Source organism: Diceros bicornis, chromosome 40 (assembly GCF_020826845.1).
Source record: "Diceros bicornis minor isolate mBicDic1 chromosome 40, mDicBic1.mat.cur, whole genome shotgun sequence".
Lineage (NCBI taxonomy): Eukaryota > Metazoa > Chordata > Mammalia > Perissodactyla > Rhinocerotidae > Diceros > Diceros bicornis.
The window spans coordinates 19,099,309-19,123,945 of record NC_080779.1 but is presented as its reverse complement, the minus strand read 5'-3'; the positions used below and the strand labels follow the sequence as shown (position 1 = coordinate 19,123,945).

At 37.1% G+C, this 24,637-nt stretch overlaps 1 protein-coding gene across 2 annotated transcripts in view; it reads right to left on the bottom strand.

The window, feature by feature from the left end:
* The window catches only part of ZC3H6 (zinc finger CCCH-type containing 6), a 64,675-nt gene that overhangs the window by 21,366 nt on the left and 18,672 nt on the right, over nucleotides 1–24,637 (bottom strand). Inside the window, exons 1-3 of one of the 2 annotated variants that reach the window (XM_058534616.1) lie at nucleotides 22,494–23,217; nucleotides 21,468–21,648; nucleotides 5,374–5,496 (exon numbers count right to left, since the gene is read on the bottom strand). In XM_058534616.1, coding sequence (XP_058390599.1) covers nucleotides 5,374–5,496; nucleotides 21,468–21,648; nucleotides 22,494–22,504 — 315 coding nt within the window. In that variant the 5' untranslated portion in view covers nucleotides 22,505–23,217. Of the gene's footprint in view, nucleotides 1–5,373; nucleotides 5,497–21,467; nucleotides 21,649–22,493; nucleotides 23,218–24,637 lie in introns of those variants that run through there. The other variant, XM_058534615.1, reaches the window with a different exon arrangement.

Genomic DNA, 24,637 nt, shown 5'->3' with positions numbered 1-24,637 from the left:
GAACAGCAACATGTAACTATGTGTTTTTAATAAAATGCAGAGAAATATTAAGATCCTTTCAGTAATTATAAGATAAAGAAAAAATATATAACTAAAGCAATCAAGAAAATCAATTAGCTCATCAATTTAAAATTTTGAAGACACTGTATTAGATTTCTGATTTGTTTTAAGTAGTACTTTTAAAGTTTATAAACTGTTCTCATCTAGCACTTCAGAAATTCAGAAGGAGATTTACAATTGTAGACAAAAGGCAGTGTTTCTGACTTTTTTAAAAAGGCACTATGAAAATAAAACAAAAGATAATTGCTTAGATTAAGTTGAAGATTAATTAATTAGTTGAATGGTACTTACATTTCCTCTAATAAAAATGTGACTATAGTAATGCTTCAATGATGTATTTCAATGCTTTATGACTAAAGATTACTCTGTTAATGGGTGAGTATGAATTTTCCTCTGGAGATTAGATGCTTGTCATAAAAGCTTTTAATTTTTAATATTAATTCAATTCTCTGATTTTTCACAGCCTTTACAAAAATAATCTCCATATTCCTACCTTTTTAAATAGAATTATCCCTAAACTTTCAATTTATCCCCTCCCAAGTTTTCCCAACTGCAAATATTCCTAGTAGCCCTCTAATGATGCAAACCTCCCATCTCGGGGCTCCTTCTGCCGTGAAAGACCCTAATGTGGCCTGCTGCGGTGTTTAGTGTTTGGATCAGAGCACCATCCATGTGGTGCAAGCTCTCCAGAAAGCACTAAATGGATGACGGTTTACAGAGTAGCCCCAGTTCTCTAAGAGAATATCTCCTTATGCTTCACATGTTCATCATTTGGAATGAACAAAACGCACTCAACAGCAAGGATCTAGCAAGTATTTTTTAAAGCCCTCCTGAGAGAAGATGAAAGAACTGAAAAAGACTACAAATTCTACCAAAGGATATAGTTTCTCCAATTACTTTGGTGACTGATTATTAGGCTATATACACTGCTAGAATGTCTGTGGGGACAGGTTTGGTTTCTGTAAAACAGAAAGTGGCCCCATGTCAATCACTGTAAATATAAAATAAGGGAATAGGAGACCCTGAACAAGGATGAGGAAAAGGGAAAATACATTAAGTCCTCTAATTTAATAGCTAGAAGTTAATACTATATTCTATGTTGGGCCTATAACTGTAGAAGTTCTATAGCAGATACTCGTTATCTAAGAAAATGGGATTTTTAGCATGTACTTAGGGTATTTTCTAATCTCAGTGAGTCAGCTCTAAAACATATGTGGAGGAAATGGTACTGAAGTTTCTCTTCTGAAGAGATGGCAGACTAAGTAATTCAGATCAGTCCTCCTCCTAAAAAACAGTAGAAAAGATAGACAACATATCTTTTCAAATGTACCACAGACATGAGAGAGCTTAACAAATTAGTGAAGGATTACCAGACCATTATCCACGGAGTAGATGACAATCCAGAGAAGTGAGCAGCATTTGGAGCTGCTCTTGCTCTGAAAGCATCAGCCCCTCATGAAAAATCAGCTAAAAGGTTCAACAGCACTTTTGACTATCCCTTTAATCTATGGGAACAAAAGGAGAAGTCCAGAATGTGGAAAAAGTGGAAGTCTTAGTAACCCCCTTCTGCTAATTTTGGGGGAATCCTTTAATGTGAATCAGGGGCTATAGTGCAATTTTAAGTCATTGGGGTGGCCCAGAAAAGGCTCAGGTCCTGAAACTGGAATAAAGTTGTAAGGGTCACTAGGAATCTGGTGGGAGCAAGTGAAAATCCTCTCTGGAGGAAATGAACATCATCCTGGGCCTTAAATTATTTCTACAAAATGCACTGTATTTTGCAAATACAATGCTCGGTACACAATACAAAAACAAACAAACAAAAAACCCAGCCATATGAGGAGACAAGAGCACATGAAAGAGAATCAGCAAAAGCCACAGGTAATAGAAATACAGACTCCAGATATTAGAATTCATATGACACAGATTTTAAAATATCTGTGCTTGCTATTTTCAAGTAAAAGACATTATGAGGATTTCAGCAGGGAACTGGAAACTATAAAAATTACTTTGAAGATCTGAAAAAGAATCAAATAAATATCTAGATGTGAAAAATACAAATACTGAAATCAAGAACTTAATAGATGGGTTTAAAGGCAAATTAGATCCCTGTGAAGAGACGGAAAGACGAGGAGTGATAAAGGATAAAGCAAAGCACATGCAGTAAAATGTTAACAACTGGAGAAGCTGGGTGAAAGAGATACAGAAGTTCTTTGTACCATTCTCACAACTCTTCTGTAAGTCATTATGACAAAATAAAAAGTTACTAAAAATAAGAGTCAAATAAACAATTTCCCAATAAATAAAAGCTAAGAGAATTTATTGACAGCAAACCTGCACTATAAGAAACGCTAAATAAAGACTAAATGAAGTATTTCAGGTTAAAAGAAAATGATACCAGATTGAAACTCAGATCTACACAAAGCAACAAAGAGCACTGAAAATCAAATGTGGGTAAATATAAAAGGTCATCTTTTTTCTTTTCTTAATTTCTTTAACTGAATTTTTGAAACAAAAATAATTACACTGTATCTGTAGGGATACATAATAGTCAATATAATGACAACAAATACAATGTTTAAGAAAATATGAATTACTTAAATGCACTATTGTTTAAATATACAAATTGATCCTGTCCTTCAGAGTAGCCCCCATAAAAGGCTATGTATTTATTACAACACTTCTGCCACTGTTTTAAACATTCTGTGTCTTCTCTTTTGGAGCTATTTTTAGTGACAGTTTATGAATTAAGAGCTTAGAGCCAGCCCTGATGGCCTAGTGGTTAAAGTTCGGTGCTTGCTGCTTCAGTGGCCCGGGGATCACTTCCCAGTTGCAGAACCACACCACCCGTCTGTCAGTAGCCATGCTGTGGCAGCAGCTCACATAGAAACTAGAATGACTTACAACTAGGATATACAACCATATACTGGGGCTTTGGGGAGGGAAAAAAAAAAAGAGGATATGAATTAAGAGCTTAAAAATCTCACTACAATATTTTTAAATGCCTTGTTATCTGAAATAGGAATGCCCAGCAGAGCATTTTTCCATTCACTGGAACAATCTCCAAATGATCTTTGACTATTTCTAAAAAAAAAAAATCCAACTGCAAATGATGAAATTTAGGTACCACATCAGCGTTTGCCGAATTGAACTCATTTAAAAAATTTGTCATTAGTGATAAAAATAATTCTAGTGAATAGTTTTAAAATGTTCTGAGAAATGGCAGCACCATTCACTCCAAAATTACTAGACACAGTGAATATATATATACATTCTAATATGCACCTAACTAGATAAAATTAACTAGAGTATAATTCTTTCCCAATTCTAAAGGAAGACACTTTAATAAAACACCATGTATTCAATGGTCACTTACTGAGTAACCTCGACTATAAAGAAGGCAAGAGAGAAAGAGAAAGCAATAGGAAGAACTCTAACAAACACAGTGATTTGGTTTCTAAACTCACAAAAGATTAGGGAAACTAAATTTGGAAAACAATAGAGCTTGGGTAGACAAGCATGCTGGCACACTGGCAGAAGCCAAAGCTCAGAAAGTCTGCAGTTTTTCAGATAGGTGTACATTTACCTGAATACTCCCCAGTGCTCCTGAGCGCACCATGATTTTTCTAGCACAAAATAATATTTACACTGAAGACTTTGTTCATACAGTGCAACATACTTAAGAAAAATATAAAGTATATCACGTTTTAAAATTTTTTCTGTTTAAAACACTTCAAATAATTTTTTCACTTACTGAGGCAGATGTCACAAAATTCATATGTTGAAGTGCTAACCCCTCAGTACCTTAGAATGTGACTACATTTGGAGACGGGGCCTTTAAAGAGGTAATTAAGTTAAAAAGAGGCTGTAAGGGTGGGCCCTGATCCAGTCTGACTGGTGTCCTTATAAGAAAAAACATGGACACACAGAGAGTCACCAGGGATGCGTGTGCACAGAGGGATGCCCGCATGAGGACAAAGCAGTAAGGAGGTGGCCATCTACAAGCCAAGGAGAGAGGCCTAAACAGATCCTTCTCTTAAGGTCCCAGAAGAAACCAACCCTGCTGGCACCTTGATCTTGGACTTCTAGCCTCCAGACTGTGAGAAAATAAATTTCCGTTGTTTGAGCCACCAGTCTGTAGTATTTTGTTACGGAAGCCCTAGCAAACTAATACAAGACGTATTCTTTATTTTCAAAGATTTCAAATTTGTAGCATACATCTTATAAAACATTTTCTCAAAATATCTAAAAGCAAAGAATAAAATTAAAAGCTTTATTTTTCCCATTAAAAGGCAATACCTCAAAACTACAATGAGATACAAATTCGTACCCATTAGGAAAGCTATTATAAAAAACAAATGAGGGCCCGGCTCGGTGGCATAGTGGTTAAGTTCACGTGCTCTGCTTCAGAGGCCTGGGGTTTGCAGGTTCAGATCCCGAGTGCAAATCTACACACCGCTCATCAAGGCATGCTGTGGTGGCATCCCACACACGAAATAGAGGAAAACTGGCACAGATGTTAGCTCAGGGAAAATCTTCCTCAAGCAAAAAAGAGTAAGATTGGCAACAGATGTTAGCTCAGGGCCAATCTTCCTCACCAAAGGAAAAAAAAAAGAAAAATAACAAGTTTGGCAGGGATGTGAAAAAATCAGAAAACCTTATGCATTGTTGGCAGGAATGTAAAATGGTACAGCTGTTTTGGGAAACAGTTGGCGGTTCTTCAGAAAGTTAAATACAGAATTACCACATGATCCAGCAATTCCACTCCTAGGTATATGCCCCAAAGAACTGAAAGCAGGGCTTCCAAGAGAAATCTGTACACCCAGTACCATTGCAGCACTATGCACAACAGCCAGAGGTGGAAGCAACCCAGTGCCCATCAACAGTGGAACGGATGAACAAAATGTGGCATATGCATACAATGGAATATCATTCAGCCTTAAGAAAGAATTAAATTCTGATACATGCTACAACATAGATGACACATAAAAAAATTATGATAAGTGAAATAAGCCAGACACAAAAGGACAAATACTGTATGATTCCACCTATATGAGGTACCTAGAATAGGAAAAACCATAGGCAGAAAGTAGAATAGTGGTTTCCAGGGGCTGGGGGCAGGGAAAAATGAGGTGCTATTGTTTAATGGGTACACAGCTTCTGTTTGGAATGATGAAAAAGTTCTGGAAATGGACACTGGTGATGGTTGGACAACATTATGAATATACTTAATGCCAGTGAATTGTACATTTAAAAGTGGTTAAAACGGTAAATTTTATGTTATGTCTATTTTATCACAATAAAAAAAGGCAATACCTGAGGAAATGGAATGTCATAATCCCTGTAGAAACCAGTTCTTTTTCTGTGGGAACTTTCTGTATGTTCAACATCTGAATCGAGGCTGTAGTTGGAACTATCATCACTAGATGGAGAATTATGCTAAAAGAAAGGAAAAAACAAATATGTTACATTTGCAAAAGGAAGAAAATTTAACTAGTAACTAGATAAGCTTGTTTCAGTCAAAGGTGCCTAGCAGCAGACTATATTATCCTAGTAGGTTCTGAAGTATTAAATGAAAAATTCTTGCTCCAAAGGCCATCACCACTCCCACTTTTCCAAAAATTTCTGAGGAAGAGTATCTTCTCCTCTTCCCAGAGACCTTATGGCAGCATTTTCCTCATCATCCCTTCAGCCCAAGGATTTCAAACAGAAATACTGCACCTCTATGCTCTAGAATGATCTTAGATTTAAGTTAATCTTGAAGGAAATAAAATTAGTTCCTCCTCACCAAAAATGGTCCTGGAACATAAGCAGAGTATGAATTAACTCATTTTAACCTAAAATGGCTTTAGAGTTCTTATCCTACTGCATAAATACCCTAAAGCAAAAAGACACCAAAACATTCCAAATTAAAAATATGAAATAAATCCAAGCTACCAAATTGAACAAAAGTGAAATGGAAAGCACAAGTAATTGATAATGATTGATAAGTATCAAGAGTAAGCTTTTTCAAGTATGAGTGCAATTTCTAAAAAGAGTCACCAAATCTCCTCCATCTAGTCAAAATAATTACCTTTCCAGGTTTAACACCCTCTTTAAGGAATTCTTGAAGCTCTTAATGAAGACACTGGCTCTTTATCATCTTTATTTTATCATCCTTGCATTCCCAGTATCTAGGTCTAGAACAAACTCAGTAAAAATTTGCTGAACTAAATTAAACTCTGATGCTTTTACATTAGGAGGATCTGTTTTCCTCTACTTTCTTTTTCTTTTCCTTTTTTTTTTTTTTTTTGCTGTGGAAGATTCGCACTGCGCTAACATCCGTGCCAATCTTCCTCTATTTTTTAGTATGTGGGCCACCAGCAGAGCATGGCCACTAACAAAGTGGTGTAGGTCTGTGCCTGGGAACTGAACCCTGGCCACTGAAGTGGAGCACACTGAACTTAACCACTAGGCCACCGGGGCTGGCCCTCCTCTACTCCATTTTTTTTTTTTTTTTTTGTGAGGAAGATCAGCCCTGAGCTAACATCCGTGCTAATCCTCCTCTTTTTGCTGAGGAAGACTGGCTCTGAGCTAACATCTATTGCCAATCCTCCTCCTTTTTTTCCCCCAAAGCCCCAGTAGATAGTTGTATGTCATAGTTGCACATCCTTCTAGTTGCTGTATGTGGGACGCTGCCTCAGCACGGCCAGAGAAGCCGTGCATCGGTGCACGCCCGGGATCCCAACCCAGGCCACCAGTAGCGGAGCACGCACACTTAACTGCTAAGCCACGGGGCCAGCCCCTCTACTCCATTCTCAAATGCTCTTTTAAGGAGGACAAACTGTTTTCCTCACTTTGTTCTTAAATGTTCTGAGGTTTAGTTTTGGTGCTGTTAGTTCTGTTTTTGTTGATTTGATGGGTGATATGAAGAGATCTTTTTATAATTATGCTATAAAATGCTTTCTAATGCTATATATATTTGTTGGTTAGCGTTTGAAATAAACATTATCCGTTTAAAAGCCAAGTTTTCTATGTGGTATATATATACAATGGAATACTACTCAGCCATAAAAAAAGACAAAATCGTCCCATTTGCAACAACATGGATGGGCCTGGAGCGTATTATGTTAAGTGAAATAAGCCAGAAAGAGAAAGACAAACACTGTATGATCTCACTCATATGTGGAATATAAACCAACACATGGACAGAGAAAACTGGACTGTGGTTACCCGGGAAGTGGGGGTGGGGGGTGGGCACAAGGGGTGAAGGGAGTCATATATGGGGTGATGGACAAACAAAAATGTACAACCCAAAATTTCACAATGTTAGAAACCATTAAAATATCAATAAAAATCAAAAAAAAAAAAAGCCAAGTTTTCTCAATCATTAGCAGAAGTCAGCTCCAGCTCAAAGCAAAACTTTTCACTTAAAGAACACTAAAAGGATAAGACTTGCTTAAGAAGAAGCTAAAACAAAGATACCTGCTTCAGAAGCAAACATCAGGGAAGAGAAGGTTCTGCTTAAACGAGAAGCTTCTTCAGGCTATTCCAAAAAAATGAGGCTAAAATATACAGACTTTAAGAAACCATTAAGAAAGCTATCATCACAAAAATATATACGTGGCTCATATATAGTAATAAGAAGTAGAGAGCATCATGGTGGAGTGAGCTGTTCCCTTGGTCTCTCCCCTCTAAGATACAATGAAAAGGACAGTCCTTAACCAACAGAGGACATTCACACAACACAATAGACGTCTGAGAGATCCATGCAGCCATACATCTAAAGGTCGGGGTACTGGATCCCCCAGGAAACAGTGGAAGGAAGTAAGAGGATCTCCGCCCCCTCCCTAGAGGCAGCGATCTTGGGCATGAGACCTCATGCAGTGGCCGGTGAGCAACTGTGAGAGAAGATGGGGGAAAGGGCAGCCCTCTGCAGGGATGCTTTCACTCTCCGAGTTGCTTCCCAGCCCGCAGGAATGCTCTACACTGAGGCGGCTCAGCCACCACGGGGGCATCCCCACCAAGCCAATAAGCCTAGGCAGGCTGCCAGTGAGTGCAGAATGGGAGCACAGGTGGGAAAGAAAGCGCCCCTCCCCCCATCCCACCTGGTGCGCCAGCTTGGCCAGTCGGCCAGTGCAGGAGATCCCCACCAGAGTGCCTGTACCTGTGTGTGTGAAGCAGCGGCAACAAGATGCAGAGAGCCCTATCAGCACAACTCCCAACAGACAGGCACAGCTGCCAGGGGAGGCAGCAGGCTCAGCAAACACAACTTTGCTTCCCTCAGTGGTGGCAGGTGGAATCTGCAACCAGATACTATCACCAGGCGCCAGCAAAGGTCTACCCCATCAAACAGCATGAATAAATACATTAACACTAAGACCAGAAGGAAAATGACAATTACCCGGAAATCAATCCTGAAGTCACAGAAATTTACAGTCTAAACAACAGAGAATTCAAAATAATTAGCATAAAGAAACTCAACAAGTTACTAGAAAATTCAGAAAGACAGTTCAATGAACTCAGGAATAAAATTAACGAGCAGAAGGAATTCTTCATAAAAAAGAATGAAAGTCTAAAAAAAACAAACAGAAATGCTGCAGATGAAGAACACAATGAATGAGATAAAAAACAATCTAGCATCCTTAAAAAACAGAGCTGACACAGCTGGCCTGGTGGTGTAGTGGTAAGGCTCACATACTCTACTTTGGCAGCCCAGGGTTCACAGGTTCGGATCCCAGGCACTGACTTACGCACTGCTTATCAAGCCATGCCGTGGCAGGCATCCCACATATAAAGTAGAGGAAGATGGGCATGGATGTTAGCCCAGGGCCGATTTTCTTCAGCAAAGAGGAGGACTGGCAACAGACATTAGCTCAGGGCTAATCTTCCTCACCAAAAACAAAAACACAGAGCTGACATTATGGAGGACAGAATTAGTAATTCAGAGGACGGAAATATAGAAATGTTTCAGGTGGATGAGGAGAGAGAACTAAGACTAAAAAGAAATGAAGAAATTTCCCGAGAAATATCCGACTCAATTAGGAAATGGAACATAAGGATTATAGGTCTTCCAGGGGGAGAAGAGAGGGAGAGAGGAGCAGAGAGCTTGTTCAAAGAAATAATAGCTGAGAACTTCCCAACCTGGGGAAGGAGCTGGATTACATGTAAATGAAGCTAACTGAACTCCTAATTACATCAATGTAAAAAGACCTTCTCCAAGGCATATATCAGTGAAACTGGCAAAAGCCAATGACAAAGAAAAAATATTGGGACAGCAAGGCAGAAGAAAATAACCTACAAAGGAACCCCTATCAGGCTTTCAGTGGATTTCTCAGCAAAAACCTTAAAGGCTAGGAGAGATTGGAATGATATATTCAAAACACTGGAAGACAAAAACTCAGCGAAGAATACTCTATCCAGTGAAACTATCCTTCAGATGAGGGAGAAATAACAACTTTAACAGATAAACAAAAGCTGAGGGAGTTCATCGCCACAAGTCCCCCCTTACAAGAAATGCTTAAGAATGCCCTCATACCTGAAATAAAAATGAAAAGGTTTACAAAGCCTTGAGCAAGCAGATAAATAGAGAAAATCAGAAAACTGCAACTCTCTATCAAATCAGGTTAGCAAACAATTGTAACATTCAAGATAAAGGGAAGGAAATCATCAAAAATAACTATAATCACTTCATTTTACTCACAAACTTACAACACAAAATGGAATACGTTGTAACAACAACTTAGGGAAGAGGAAAGGGATGGAAACTGCTTAGGCTAAGGAGATAAGAGGCTATCAGAAAATGGACTATCTCATCTATGAGATCTTTTATACAAATCTCATGGTAAAACCACTAAACAAAAAACTAGAAGAGAGACACAAATGATAAGTAAAGAGAAAACCATCAGAGAAAATCACCAAACTGAAAGGGCAGTTGGAAATACACAGGACGAGAAACAAGGTAAATACAGAACAACCGAAAAACAAGAGATAAAATGGCAGTATTAAGCCCTCATATATCAATAATCACTCTAAATGTAAATGGATTGAATTCTCCAATCAAAAGACACAGAGTGGCTGGAAGGATTAAAAAATAAGACCCTACAATATGCTGCCTCCAGAAAACACATCTCAGCTCTAAAGACAAACACAGGCTCAGAGTGAAGGGATGGAAGATGATACTCAAAGCAAATGGCAAACAAAAAAAAACTGGTGTTGCTATACTTATATCAGACAAAGCAGACTTCAAGATGAAAAAGGCAATGAGACACAAAGAGGGGCAGTACATAATGATAAAAGGGACATTCCCCAAGAGGATATAACACTTATAAATAACACAGGAGCACCTAACACAGGAGCACCAAAGTACATAAAGCAACTATTAACAGACGTAAAGGGAGAAATTAATAGCAACACAAAAATAGTAGGGGACCTCAACACCCCACTTACATCAATGGACAGATCATCCATTGATGACAGAAAGTCAACAAGGAAACAGTGGAATTAAATGAAAAACTAGACCAGATGGACTTAACAGATATATATATAGAATACCCCATCCAAAAACAGCAGAATACACATTATTCTCAAGTGTACATGGAACATTCTCGAAGATAGACCATAGGTTGGGAAACAAGACAAACCTCAATAAATTTAAAAAGACTGAAATCATATCAAGCATCTTTTCTGACCATAATACTATGAAACTAGAAATCAACAAGAAAAAAGCTAGGAAAGTGACAATTATGTGGAGAGTAAACAACATACTACTGAACAACCAATGGATCAATGAAAAAACTAAAGGAGAAATCAAAAAATATCTGGAGACAAATGAATATGAAAATACATCATACCAACTCCTATGAGATGCAGCAAAATCAGTCCTAAGAGGGAAATTCATAGCAATACAGGCCCACCTCAACAAACAAGAAAAATCTCAAATAAGTAATCTTAAACTACACCTAACAGAACCAGAAAAAAGAACAAACAAAGCACAAAGTCAACAGAAGGAGGGAAATAATAAAAATTAGAGCAGACATAAATGAAATAGAAACCCAAAAAAAAAAAACAGTAGAAAGGATCAATGAAACTAAGAGCTGGTACTTTGAGAAGATAAACAAAATTGACAAACCCTTAGCCAGACTGACCAAGAAAACAAGAGAGAAGGCTCAAATAAATAAAATTAGAAATGAAAGAGGAGAAATTACAACAAATACCACAGAAATACAAAGGATTACAAGAGAATACAATGAAAAACTATATGCCAACAAATTGGACCATCTAGGAGAAATGGATAAATTATTAGACTCATACAATCTCCCAAAACTGAATCAAGAAGAAATAGAGAATCTGAACAGACCAATCACAAGAAATTGAAACATTAATAAAAAATCTCCCAAAAAATAAAAGTCCGGGACCAGATGGCTTCTCTGGAGAATTCTACACAACATTCAAAGAAGATTTAATGCCTATCCTTCTAAAACTATTTCAAAAAATTGAAGAAGACAGAACACTTCCCAACTCATTCTATGAGGCCAACATCACCTTGATCCCAAAGCCAGACAAGAGCAATACAAAGAAGGAAAATTACAGGCCAACATCACCGATGAACATAGATGCAAAAATCCTCAACGAAATACTGGCAAACCGAATACAGCAATACATTAAAAGGATCATACATCATGATTAAGTGGGATTTATACCAGGGACACAGGGATGGTTCAACATCCACAAATCAATCAATGTGATACACCACGTTAACAAAACGAGGCGTAAAAATCACAGGATTATCTCAATAGATGCAGAGAAAGCATTTGACCAGATCCAACATCCATTTACAATAAAAACTCTCAATAAAATGGGTACAGAAGGAAAGTACCTCAAAATAATAAAGGTCATATATGACAAACCCACAGCCAACATCATACTCAACAGGGAAAAATTGAAAGCCATCCCTCTGAGAACAGGAACAAGATAAGTGTGCCCACTCTCAGCACTTATTCAACATAGTACTGGAGGTTTTGGCCAGAGAAATTAGGCAAGAAAAAGAAATAAAAGGTATCCTAGTTGGCAAGGAAGAAGTGAAACTCTCATTGTTTGCAGATGACGTGATTCTATATAGAAAACCCTAAAGAATCCATCAGAAAACTACTAGAAATAATCAACAACTATAGCAAAGTCGCAGGGTACAAAATCAACTTACAAAAATCAGTTGCATTTCTATACTCTAATAGTGAACTAATAGAAAGAGAACTCAAGAATACAATCCCAATTAAATTCGCAACAAAAAGAACAGAATATCTAGCAATAAATTTAACCAAGGAGATGAAAGACCTATACAATGAAAACTATAAGACATTATTGAAAGAAATCGATGATGACATAAAGAAATGGAAAGATATTCCATGCACATAGATTAGAAGAATAAACATAGTTAAAATGTCCATATTACCTAAAGCAATCTATAGATTCAATACAATCCCAATCAGAATCCCAATGACATTCTTCACGGAAATAGAACAAAGAATCCTAAAATTCATATGGGGCAACAAGACCCCTATCTCAGGATAGCTAAAGCAATCCTGAGAAAAAAGAACAAAGCTGGAGACATCACAATCCCTGACTTCAAAATATACTACAAAGCTACAGTACTCAAAACAGCATGCTACTGGTACAAAAACAGACACACAGATCAATGGAACAGAATTGAAAGCCCAGAAATAAAACCACATATCTACAGACAGCTAATCTTTGACAGAGGAGCCAAGAACATACAACAGAGAAAGGAAACCGTCTTCAACAAATGGTGTTGGGAAAACTGGACAGCCACATGCAAAAGAATGTAAGTAGACCATTATCTTATGCCATACACAAAAATTAACTCAAAATGGATTACAGACTTGAAGGTAAGACATGAAACCATAAAATATTTAGAAGAAAATATAGGTACTACACTCTTTGACATGGGTCTTAACAGCATCTTTTTGAACACCATGTCTACTCAGGCAAAGGAAACAAAAGAAAAAATAAACAAATGAAATGAGACTACATCAGACTAAAGAGCTTCTGTAAGGCAAAGGAAACCAGGAACAATGAAAAGACAACCCACCAACTGGGAGAAAATATTTGCAAATCATATATGCGACAAGGGGTTAATCTCCAAAATAAATAAAAAACTCATACAACTCAACAACAATAAAACAAACAACCCAATCAAAAAATGGGCAGAGGATATGAACAGACATTTTTCCAAAGAAGATATACAGATGGCCAACAGGCACATGAAAAGATGTTCAACATCACTAACCATTAGGGAAATGCAAATCAAAACTACAATGAGATATCACCTCACACCTGTTAGAATGGCCATAATTACCAAGAAAAAAACAATAAATGTTGGAGAGGATGTGGAGAAAAGGGAACCCTCATACACTGCTGGTGGGAGTGCAAACTGGTGCAGCCACTATGGAAAACAGTATGGAAATTTCTCAAAAAATTAAAAATAGAAATACCAGGGGCCACCCAGTGGCGCAGTAGTTAAGTGCGCACACTCTGCTTCAGTGGCCTGGGGATGGTATTTTTTTTATTTCAGAATTTTTTGTGCTGCCTTTTTTCTCTCCTTTTTTTTGGTATTGGTTTGGTACCTGTTTAGTGTTTGAAAGTATTCCTTTCATTTGCTATTTTACCTGTAATACATTGGTGGATTATTTCCTTCAACACACTTGGGTGATAAGCACTAAAGTTCAAGTCTAAATTATTATGTTTTCTATAGAACTCTTTAAGAACACCACATCACGAGGAGTAAACAGGGCAAAAAACATATAGTTCAAGAACTAATTAACAGGAAAGCCACTGAGTGACACCCTTAAATATTCAAATAGTGACAGATTTAGGGACTTCAGTGACTTCCCCCAAATAGGCGATCCTTTTCACACTTTTTTGCTTTTGTATTCTCGTTGTCTCTTTGGCCAACTAGCTAATTCCTACCTGTCCACAACCTCCATGTTCAATAGTAAGAGAATGATTTACTGAAGTATAGTACACAGCAACCAATTAATATGATATTTTGGAAGATTATATAGTAACATAAAATTTTTACCTGTAACAGTAAGGGAAAATGTAAAATATAAAATCAATTAAACAGTATTTCTCCAGTATTAAGAAAAAAAATAACATAAAAAAAAGACTTGAAGGAAATATACCAAAATGTTAACAGCAGTTAGTCTAGTTAGTTTAATTTTAGGTGATTTCTTTTTATTTTTATTTTTCTGAATTGTCTAATTTTCTTGGAGTATATAGCTTTTACCTTGAAAAAAAGAACAATTATTTTTAAGACCGTATTCAAAGACTTGAAATTTTTTCTGACTTCCTCAATCACAAAGCAGATACTCATCAAATATTTTTCAGAGACATGCTGAATGCTATTTGGGATGTTTACAAAGTGGAAAAGGCCTCTCATACTTCTGAGGTCTCTCCTGCTTCACTTTATACTGCTTTGCCCTAAGCATCCAAAAAGCTCTGTTCTCTTCACTCATTTCCTTAAGAAGGCACTCTCTCAAAGCTTCAGCTCTCATAGACCTTTCAAAATTACTCCCAAGAATACATTTCCAGTGGAAACTCTCCTCCTTGTATTTCCAATTCATTCAGTAGAATTCCCTCTGGATATTTCATTTTTGTCTCAACCTCATTATATCTAATTAAGATACATTATCACTTTTTCTAAACAAATACTATCTACTTTCTGACATTTATCTATTAAAAATAACAGCACCATACTCCTTGGTTAAAAATGTGGGAGTCATCTTTGATTCCTTCCTTTCACTCCTCTCTGTTTCATCAATTCCTTCTATGGGATTTCTTTCATTTAACCATTTCTCCACCATTCTTCCTACCATAAACTTGGGTCAGCCTCTCATCCTGCAAAATATCAAACAAATTCCAATATAGTCTGTCTAAAAAAAGCCTGTATAGTAGAAGTAACAATATTATATGTTAGCACATGCATAAGAACAATATCTGGAAGACTACATACCAATTGTTATCTCTGGGGAGTGAGATTAGAAGGGCCTTCTCTTTCTATTTATTTCTGTCAAAATTGAATTTTTAAATAATTAACTTCATGTTACCTCAGTAATCATGAACAAATAGTACACAAATGTGCTTCCATGGCCAACCCGAACAAACAAATAAAACTGTCTCCTGGACCGTCAGCCTCACATCCCTCAAACATCCAGTCCACCCTGCACTCTGATGTTCCCGCAGGTTAACCTTCCTAAAGCGCCACTTATCATGTAAACACGCCTTATATCATCTAAAATGTTATCTTTAGACTAGCACATCAGTGTTAAGCAACTCTGTGTTACTTTCAAGACTTTCCAAAAATTGGCTTACCTCACCTTTAGTTCTGCCTCCTTTACAATGAGAACATGTCTAAATCTAGCTAATCTCACTGAGGTCTCTTTCATACATGAAAAACTCCTGCAGCCTCTGTTCACAATATTTCCCATCACTGGAAGTATCTTCTTCTTTTCTCATCCTATTTTTTTACATTAACTCTAATCCTTACTATTCGCCCCCTTTTCTCATTGTATTTTACATATATTATCTGAACTGTACAATTAGCACATTGCAAAAATGTCTAACTTTATCACTAGACTACACTAGTCAGCACTTTATTACATACTATTTTGTTTGATAATTATTTATGGTTATGATCAACCACCAACCATTGACCATTTATGATTATGTTTTATAGTTATGGTTATAATCTCTCCAAATAAAATCAAAGCTCTTTGTAGACAGGATTATATATTTTTCCTCTTCTTTAATCTAAGTATTCATCATAACAATAGCCAATAAATTCTTAGTACTATCTGATTAGTTCAGGCTAGTTGAAGAGTTTACAAACAAATTAACAAACGTTATAGAGACAAAATTTAATAAAGTTAACCTGAGGGCAAAGGGGTTTGAGGACTAGTTACAGTGTCCCAGGAGGAAGGCATTGATCTCAGCCTTCCTACCTGAGCTTGTATAACCTTCTAGCCTAGAATGGACGGAAGAAAAGACTCCTCCAGGACCAGCTGATAGAAGACAGGCCTAGGTTGCAAGCAAAAATGAAGAACATTGAACTGGTACAATATCCTGTTATATTTCTAACAGTAGTTAAAAATTTTCTGACAGCAAAATGGATGCCAGAATGTACCCTCTTCATTAACAGTTGTGTTACTTGCTTTCTAATGCAAGAATTGCTTTTTCACGCAAAATCAAAGAAATATGGTGTATATTTTGAACCAAGAGGTAGCATGCGTGGGTTCAGTAGAAATGGGTCCTCTCATACTCCCAGTGGGGAGTTGGTGCTTCTTGTCCCTGAAACTTTCAAGTTCTGCTGGACTACAGGTCCTGGAGCGAGGGGCAGAGGGGGAGTGCAGATTCTTAACTCAAAGGACACAGTAAATGTCCTTTTTCCTTTTATATTTTTCATGTAGAGAAGTTTATTAACACCTTACTGTTCTGAGACCTTGAATCATAGTTAACAAAATTTCTCCACTCCCAGGTAAAAGAGGACCTCACCCATGTTTTATTCTAACACTTGTTTAAGTTTCATTTTTTTACCTTAAATCTTTGACTTATCTGGAATTTATCCAATTAAGAAATGAAACCACTTTTATGTCCATATCACTATCCAATTCCCTCAACTCTGCTTATTAAAAAGTTCATCTTTTCACACTGGTTTGAGATGTTCCTATATCACATACTAAATTTCCACATGCATTTGCTCTATTTCTGAGTTTTCTTTTCTGCCCCATCGGTCTATTTTTCCATGCACCAATACCACACTGCTTTAATAACAGAGACTTTACTGTGCTTTAATATTCCAGGGTCACTCCATACATTCTTCCTTTTCAGGTTTTCCTATTCTCAGATGGTGGTGTTAAAGATAAGTCCAAAGATTCTTTATTACTCCTTCCTTCAAGAGGTGGTGATTATTTTCTCTCCCCTTGAGTGTGGGCTAGACTTAGTAACTTGCTTCTAGCAAACAGAAAATGTCAGAAGTGATGGTATATCACTTCTGATATTAGGTTACAAAAAAGACTGTAGCTTTCATCTTGGGTGCTTTCTCTTGCTCTCGCTTACTCTTGGCTCACTTGCTTTGGAGGAAGCCAGCTGACATCATGAGGACACTGAGGCAGCTACAGAAAGGCCCACATAGTGAGGAACTGAGGCCAGCCAAGAGCCACATGAGTGAACTTGCAAGAGGATCTTGCCTCAGAGGAGCCTTGAGATGACTGCAACCTCATGAAAAATGCTGAGCCAGAATCACCTTATTAAGCTGCATCCAGATTGCTGATCCACAGAAACTGAGAGAGAAATTTTTGTTGTTTTAACCTTCTAAGTTCGGGGTAATATGTTATGAAGCAATAGTTAACTAACACAGATTTTGGTGTCTGAAAATGCTGTGCTGCCATAACAAATGTCTAAAAGGTAAGAGTGGTTTTGGAACCAGGCAGTGAATGGAAACAGGAAGAACTTTCAGGAGAGCATTAGCGAAAGCCTAAATTGCCTTGAACGACTGCTAGCACAATTCTGGACTCTGAGGCAACTTAAAGGAAAGTAAGAGCTATCTTATTAAAACGGGAAGAAGGGAGATCCTTACTACGTAATTGCAGAAACTTCAGCAACACTGTTACATTCGTTAACACGGAAAGTAGTCTAATGAACTAGGTGATCTAGTTATGATTTTCAAGCACAATGTTGAAAGTACCTATCTGTGAGAGAAGACAGAAAAATTAAAGGAAGCACTGTTGAAAAGGAGCCAGGACTTGATGGTTTTGAAAGTTCTTAGCCTCAACATATCTAATTTTATTTTTACTTTTCTCCTTTTTTTCTTGATTACTTTGGCCAATGATTTATATATGTTGTTGATCTTTTTTTAATAACTACTTGTTTTTCATTCTAATTTAAATTCTGCTTGTAACTTTAAGTCCTTCCTTTTTATTTCTTTTGTTTTGCTTTGCTATTTTTCTAGCTTTTAATACTATAATTTTTCTTCTGATAATTGCTTTTGCTATATTCCATAGATACTTAAATGTCAAGATTTTATTATCATTATTTTCATGAAATTCTGCAGTTTTAATCTGTTTCCCTGTGTTCCACAGGCTATTTGTAGCAAGTATTTGAATTGTAAAACAGAAAGGCACTTTTGGTTTTTGACTTTGTTATTAATGTCTAGTTTTATTACATTGTGGTTTGAGATTACTCTTTGTTCTATTTCTCCTCTATAAGATTAATTGGAATTTTCTTTGTGGACTAAGACACAGTCGGCTTTTATGAGTATTCCAAGTATACTTGAGAGGAAGATGTGTTCTCAAGATTCAGAGCTTACTATATATTTATAACATCTCTTTAATATCCTTACCACCTTTTCCTCCACTTGATCAATCTCTTTGGGTTAAGAGAGGCATAGTGATATATCTCCTATTATTAGTGAATTCCTGTCTATGTCTTCTCGTAGCTCCTATAGTTCCTGCTTTATGAAAGTTGCTGTTTTGGGGGGATATAAAATATTAACAACTCATATCGTCATTGTGAATTGTAACTTTAACATTATAAAATATGCTTCATTGCTTTCAATGCCTTTTTGACTTAAATTTGACTTTTTCAGATATCAACATTATGACTTCTGCCTTCTCTTTCTTTGCATTTGCCTGGTATAGCTTTACCCGTTTCTTAAATCTTCCTCTTGTACATAGCTGAGAGTCGGATTTTGCATTGTTGGGGAGTATATCTCTTGGTATTTAGAAAGGTTTGTATTTTTGTCTCAATTATTTCCTTTATACTGCCTTTTCCAATAACCTGAGTCCTTGCCCCTTCTTTGCATGCTACTTTTTTTACTAACAGGATCAATATTGAAATTAGGTAGTAACTTCTTCTACTTTCTCTCATTCATTCCCAGGATAATAATTTGAAGTAATATCCTTTTACTCTCAGTTAATAACTATAAGATAATTGGTAAGCTTATCCTGCTTACTATATACTCTTCTTTTCCTAATGTTTTTTTATAGTTGTAATGTTCAGATACATAATACACTGCTCCCCTTATGTCCATCATTTAGTCTTAGTTTCACAAGTAAATATGTTTGTGTATGTAGGTCACTCTCTCTCTCTCACCCAGTCATTTTGATTATCTGAACTTGTTCTCTAGTAGATTCTACAGGAAGGCTCATGATAACAATATATTTTTCCTGAGTTTTATTATATATAGTTTTTCTGAGGACTTTATATTTGAAGGTATTTAGCTGGATACAAAATCTCTAGCTCACATCTTCTTCAAATATGTTACTCCATTATCTTCTGGCATAAAATGTTGGTATCAAAAATTTTTATATCTGATTTTCTTATATTATTAAGGGACTTGGTCTTTAGGCCTAGATGACCAAAGAATTTTCCTCCCAAATTTTATTTATGCTGTTTGATCATAGCTTAAATGTCTTCTTAATTTTTTTATCATTTTGAAATATTAGGTTAAGTTTTTATATGTTCTGTGGGCATTCTTTATTTTCTGAAAGAATATTATTCTCTCCATTACTCCCTTTTTTTAATAATAATAACTTACATAAAATGTGAGGATGCCCTACCTTGTTGCTCATGTGTAAAAGGGGGAAGGGGCCAGGAAAGCTTTCCTAGCTTTATGTCTCTAGGGTTATTTCTTCTGTTTTTAGCATGAAGTATTAAAAGATATGGTTATATATCTTCTGAGATATCCCTCCCCTGCTCCCTTCCCCCATTTTTTATCTGACCATTTCTTTCCTTGGCCCTAGTATGCTTGTCCTCTCAATTTAGATTCTACTCTGAGCAGTTATCTCCTCAGTGCAGGACTCTGTCTGAGAAAAGGGATTTGGCTGATTGTATCAGGAGTTCATCAGGCCCAGACATTCCAGCATCATCCAGTTTTACATGGACACCTTATACTTATGTGTAAATTGGAATTAGTAAAGCCCCCTCCCAAACCCCTCTGCTGCTGTTCTCAGTTTGGTTCACAGGCTTTCCATGAAGTGGGGACTCTTCCATTTGAGATGAATAACTGTTGGCAATTTGTTTTCTGGAAGTTCCTTTACCGTCCCTCTGCTTTATTACACGCAGCTGCTGATCCTACACTGGTCTTGTTGCTGTCTGTGGTTTGATGTTATCCTTTTCTTTTTTTGGTGAGGAAGATTATCCCTGAGCCAACATCCATTGCCAATCCTCTTCTTTTTGCTGAGGAAGACTGGCCCTGTGCTAACATCCATGCTCATTTTCCTCTACCTTACATGGGATGCCGCCACAGCATAGCCCGACAAGCAGTGTGCCTGTCTGCGCCCAGGCTCTGAACCTGCAAACTCCGGGCCGCCAAAGGGGAGGGCGCAAACTCAACCGCTATGCCACTGGGCTGGCCCTTCCATCTGTATTTTTGACGTTTGTGGGGATAACTTGTTACTTCATTTTTTTGTAGATGTTGCCAATGAGTTTTTGGTTCTGCTATCGTAATTGCTCTGTTTTTATGGGGGAAATTCAGGGAATTTCAAAAACTACCCTACCACTGTTGCCAACTTTTCCCTGAGTTCTCCGTCAGCATAGGTTTCCCTTCTTCCCTACGCCAAATCACATTATTATCTATCCAGCACCCTACTGTTTTCTTAATAGCATTTGTTTTTCATTTGTTTATTGCCTCTCTCCTTCCCATTTCAATGTAATCTCTATAAGAGCAGAGACTATTTCACTCATTAGTATAACCCATAACAATTAGCACAGAAATTTCCACAGAAAGCAGGTGATGATACATATAAATGAATAAATAAATGAATGGATGGACAATGACAATGCTGCTAATCTATATCTGTAGAGAACGAAACTTTCTTTCCTTAACCTTTCAGCATCCTTGCACACAATCTTCCACCAATTAAAAAGATTTACTTTAGGGGGTCAGCCTGGTGGTGTAGTGGTTAAGTTCATGCGCTCAGCTTCGGCTGCCTGGGATTCACAGGTTTGGATCCCGGGGGTGGACCTACGCACCGCTGATTAAGCCATGCTGTGGCAGTACCCCACATACAAAACAGAAGAAGATGGGAACAGATGTTAGCTCAAGGCTAATCTTCCTCAGCAAAAAGGGGAAGATTGGCAATGGATGTTAGCTCAGGGCTGATCTTCCTCACCCAAAAAAAAAAAAAAAAAAAAGATTTACTCTAATTTGCATTAAATGTTACCTTGACTATTTTTTAAATCTTTAAGATAATTCATATAATCTTTATGTTCAGAAACTTTATTAATCACATAAATAAAAAGATCTAATCCATATGTTTTATAAGAAAATATGCCAGAATTTATACTTTCTAATTTTTATTATTTTATATTTCATAAAAATTTACCAAAAGAATAAAAAGTAGATTCTAACTAACCTTATGTTTCTCACGTTTTCTCCTTTTGGATTTTTTCTTCTCTCTTTCTTTCTTGTGTTTTTTTCTTGATTTTCTGTAGGCTTTCTCATTTTTCTGCTTTTCATCCTCTTTTGCTTTCTGTTCTTGTGTTTCTTCAAATCCTGCATCATCTATTTCACCATCTTCTAATTCACCATCTTCTCTGTAGAAAACAATGAAAATTTCAATTTTCAAATGTCAATTCTAAAACGAACCTTAAAGAAACACTTCCAAAAGAAAAAAAGCACATGTCAAGAATTTAAGTTATATTCATTTAGATCAGGGGTTGACAAGCTTTTTCTGTGAAGGGTCAGATAGTAAATATTTGACATTTGAAGGCCACATATGATTTCTGTTGCAAATTATTCTTTTTTTTTCAACAACGCTTCAAAATGTAAAAACCATCTCAGCAGCCAACCTCTGATTTAAGATTAAGATCACTGACTCTCACCAAATGAATGAATGAATGCACACATGCAGTGCTATCCAAAGTACTGCAATAGTTACCATCTACTAAACGACCTTTAAAAAAAGTTAAATTAAAACAGTTTAGGAAGCAAACATTCTTACGGGAAGAAATTTTTAACTTAGTGGCCCACAGACAGCTATAAATAGCTTTAACATAAAAGTAATCTACATCAATTCTTACCATCAAAGTAAACTTCAATAAGAAAACAAATTTCAATATATAGATAAGTAATAAAACCTGAGCCACTAAAGCAGAATACTAAATTCCTCAACTTGAATCTGTGAAAAATATTTATAGTAAAACCATAAATCTAATTCCACTTTCCAAACTAGTATCTTTGCTATTATGGAGGCTGAATCTTAAAAACAAACCTTTACATTGATTATGACATTTTTAAACTTATACAAGCCCAAATGTTCATTAACAGTATTTTTAAATGCAAATTAACCAACTGATCTACAAAGGAAGATAAATACATAAAAAAATTTTAATATTTAATCATGCTTCCATATAGTTTGAAAAGAATGCAAACTACTTACAAATAGTACATGGTGGTGCAGAAAGACAAATGTCTTTGTATGACTGGAAGCAAAAGAGAAACACTCAAACAGTGGTGTGTGCATTTTTAAGATACTTTAAAATTACTAGGAAAGTGTGATTTCTAAAATTCAAAACTGATCATGTCACTCTCCCGCTAAAAATCTTCAATGATGATATGACGTGTCAAATTTGCTTCAAAACAATCCACTAGCAACCTAGGAAGTAGTCTCAACAAGATGGGCATGAGTTGGTATTGCTCAAACTGTGGGATGTGTATACAAGGATTCATTCTACTGTTCTCTTTATACGTGTTTGAAGTTCTCCATAATAAAAAAATGGTATCAGGGCTGGCCCAGTGACGTAGTGGTTAAGTTCCTGCGCTCGGCCTTGGCGGCCCGGGGTTCTCAGACTTGGATCCTGGGCGCAGACCTACGTACCACTTATCGGGCCATGCTGTGGCAGGCGTCCCACATATAAAGTAAGGAAGATGGGCACGGATGTTAGTCGAGGGCCAATGTTCCTCAATAAAAAGAGGAGCATTGGCAACAGATGTCAGCTCAGGGCTAATCTTCCTCACCAAAACAAAAAGGTATCAATGATTCTCTTCTGACCTGAGGATGATGTCAAAACTGTTTGATATTGTCAAAAGGCCATTTATAACTGAGTCCCTGCTTACCCAGCTATTTTCTGTTTCTCAAGTCTCCAGGCCTTAAACATTGCCTTAAAAACTCTCATTGCCTGGGCCGGCCCCATGGCTTAGTGGTTAAGTGCGTGGGCTCCGCTACTGGCGGCCCGGGTTCGGATCCGGGGCGCGCACCAACGCACCACTTCTCCAGCCATGCTAAGGCCACGTCCCGCATGCAGCAACTAGAAGGATGTGCAGCTATGACCTACAACTATCTGCTGGGGCTTTGGGGGAAAAAAAAAAAGGAGGAGGATTGGCAATGGATGTTAGCTCAGGGCCGGCCTTCCTCAGCAAAAAGAGGAGGATTGGCATGGATGTTAGCTCAGGGTTGATCTTCCTCACAAAAAAAAAAAAAAAAAAAAAATCTCATTGCCTAGTGCCTCTCAACTCCCACTCCCTCACCTCCTTCACCTGGCTAAATTCAATTCAATCTTTAGGACCCAGTTTAGATGTCACTTCCTCCAACAGCCTCCACTGACTACCCAGGTTTAGGTGAGATGCTCCATCCTAAGTTCCCCTCTAACAATTCTCATTTCTTTATCACCACACTCTACACATTATGTTCAAATAACTTGTTTATTGGTTGGTGAAAGCAGGGTATATGACTGTGTCTTTCACAGTTGTATCTCTAACCTCTAGCAGGACGCCCTGCTATTTACTATGATTGATTGTATAATATCCATACCCCTTGACACCAACAGGCACATGAATACCAGCCTAAATTGCCTGTGAAGTCAATGTTATTTTTCCCTGGTTTCTATTATAAAATCAATGAGGTATATCTCCATTTAGGCTGACTTGAAAATCTCTTGTGAGGCAGGCTTGGCATTCTATTTTAATAAAAATGTTCTGAACTTTTATAATACTATAAAACCTCATGGCCCAAGAAAAATGAGTACATAGATTCACCAAAAGATAAGTATAAGAATGTTCTTAGCAGCTTCATGGGGCCGGCCCAGTGGCATAGCAGTTAAGTTCGCGCACTCTGCTTTGGTAGCCCAGGGTTCGTGGGTTTGGAACCCGGGTGCGCACCGATGCACCACTTGTCAAGCCATGCTGTGGTTGCATCCCATATAAAGTAGAGGAAGATGGGCACGGATGTGAGCCCAGGGCTAATCTTCCTCAAAAATAAAAAAAAAAAAAGAATGTTCTTAGCAGCTTTAGTCATAATAGTAAAAAACCGTAAACAACCCAAATCTCCATCAACAGGTGAATTGATAAATTGTGCTTTACTTTTCTAATGGAATACTATAAAGCAAAAAAAAAAAATTTAACTACTGCTACACATAATTTGGATGAATCTTATAGACATAATTATGAGCAAAAGAAGCCGGACACAAGAGACTATTGTTTGATTCCATTCATATGCACTTCAAGAACAGGCAAAACTAATCTATGGTGATACAAGTCAGAATAGTGATTACCTCTTGGAGGGTTGTAACTGACAAAAAAGGGATA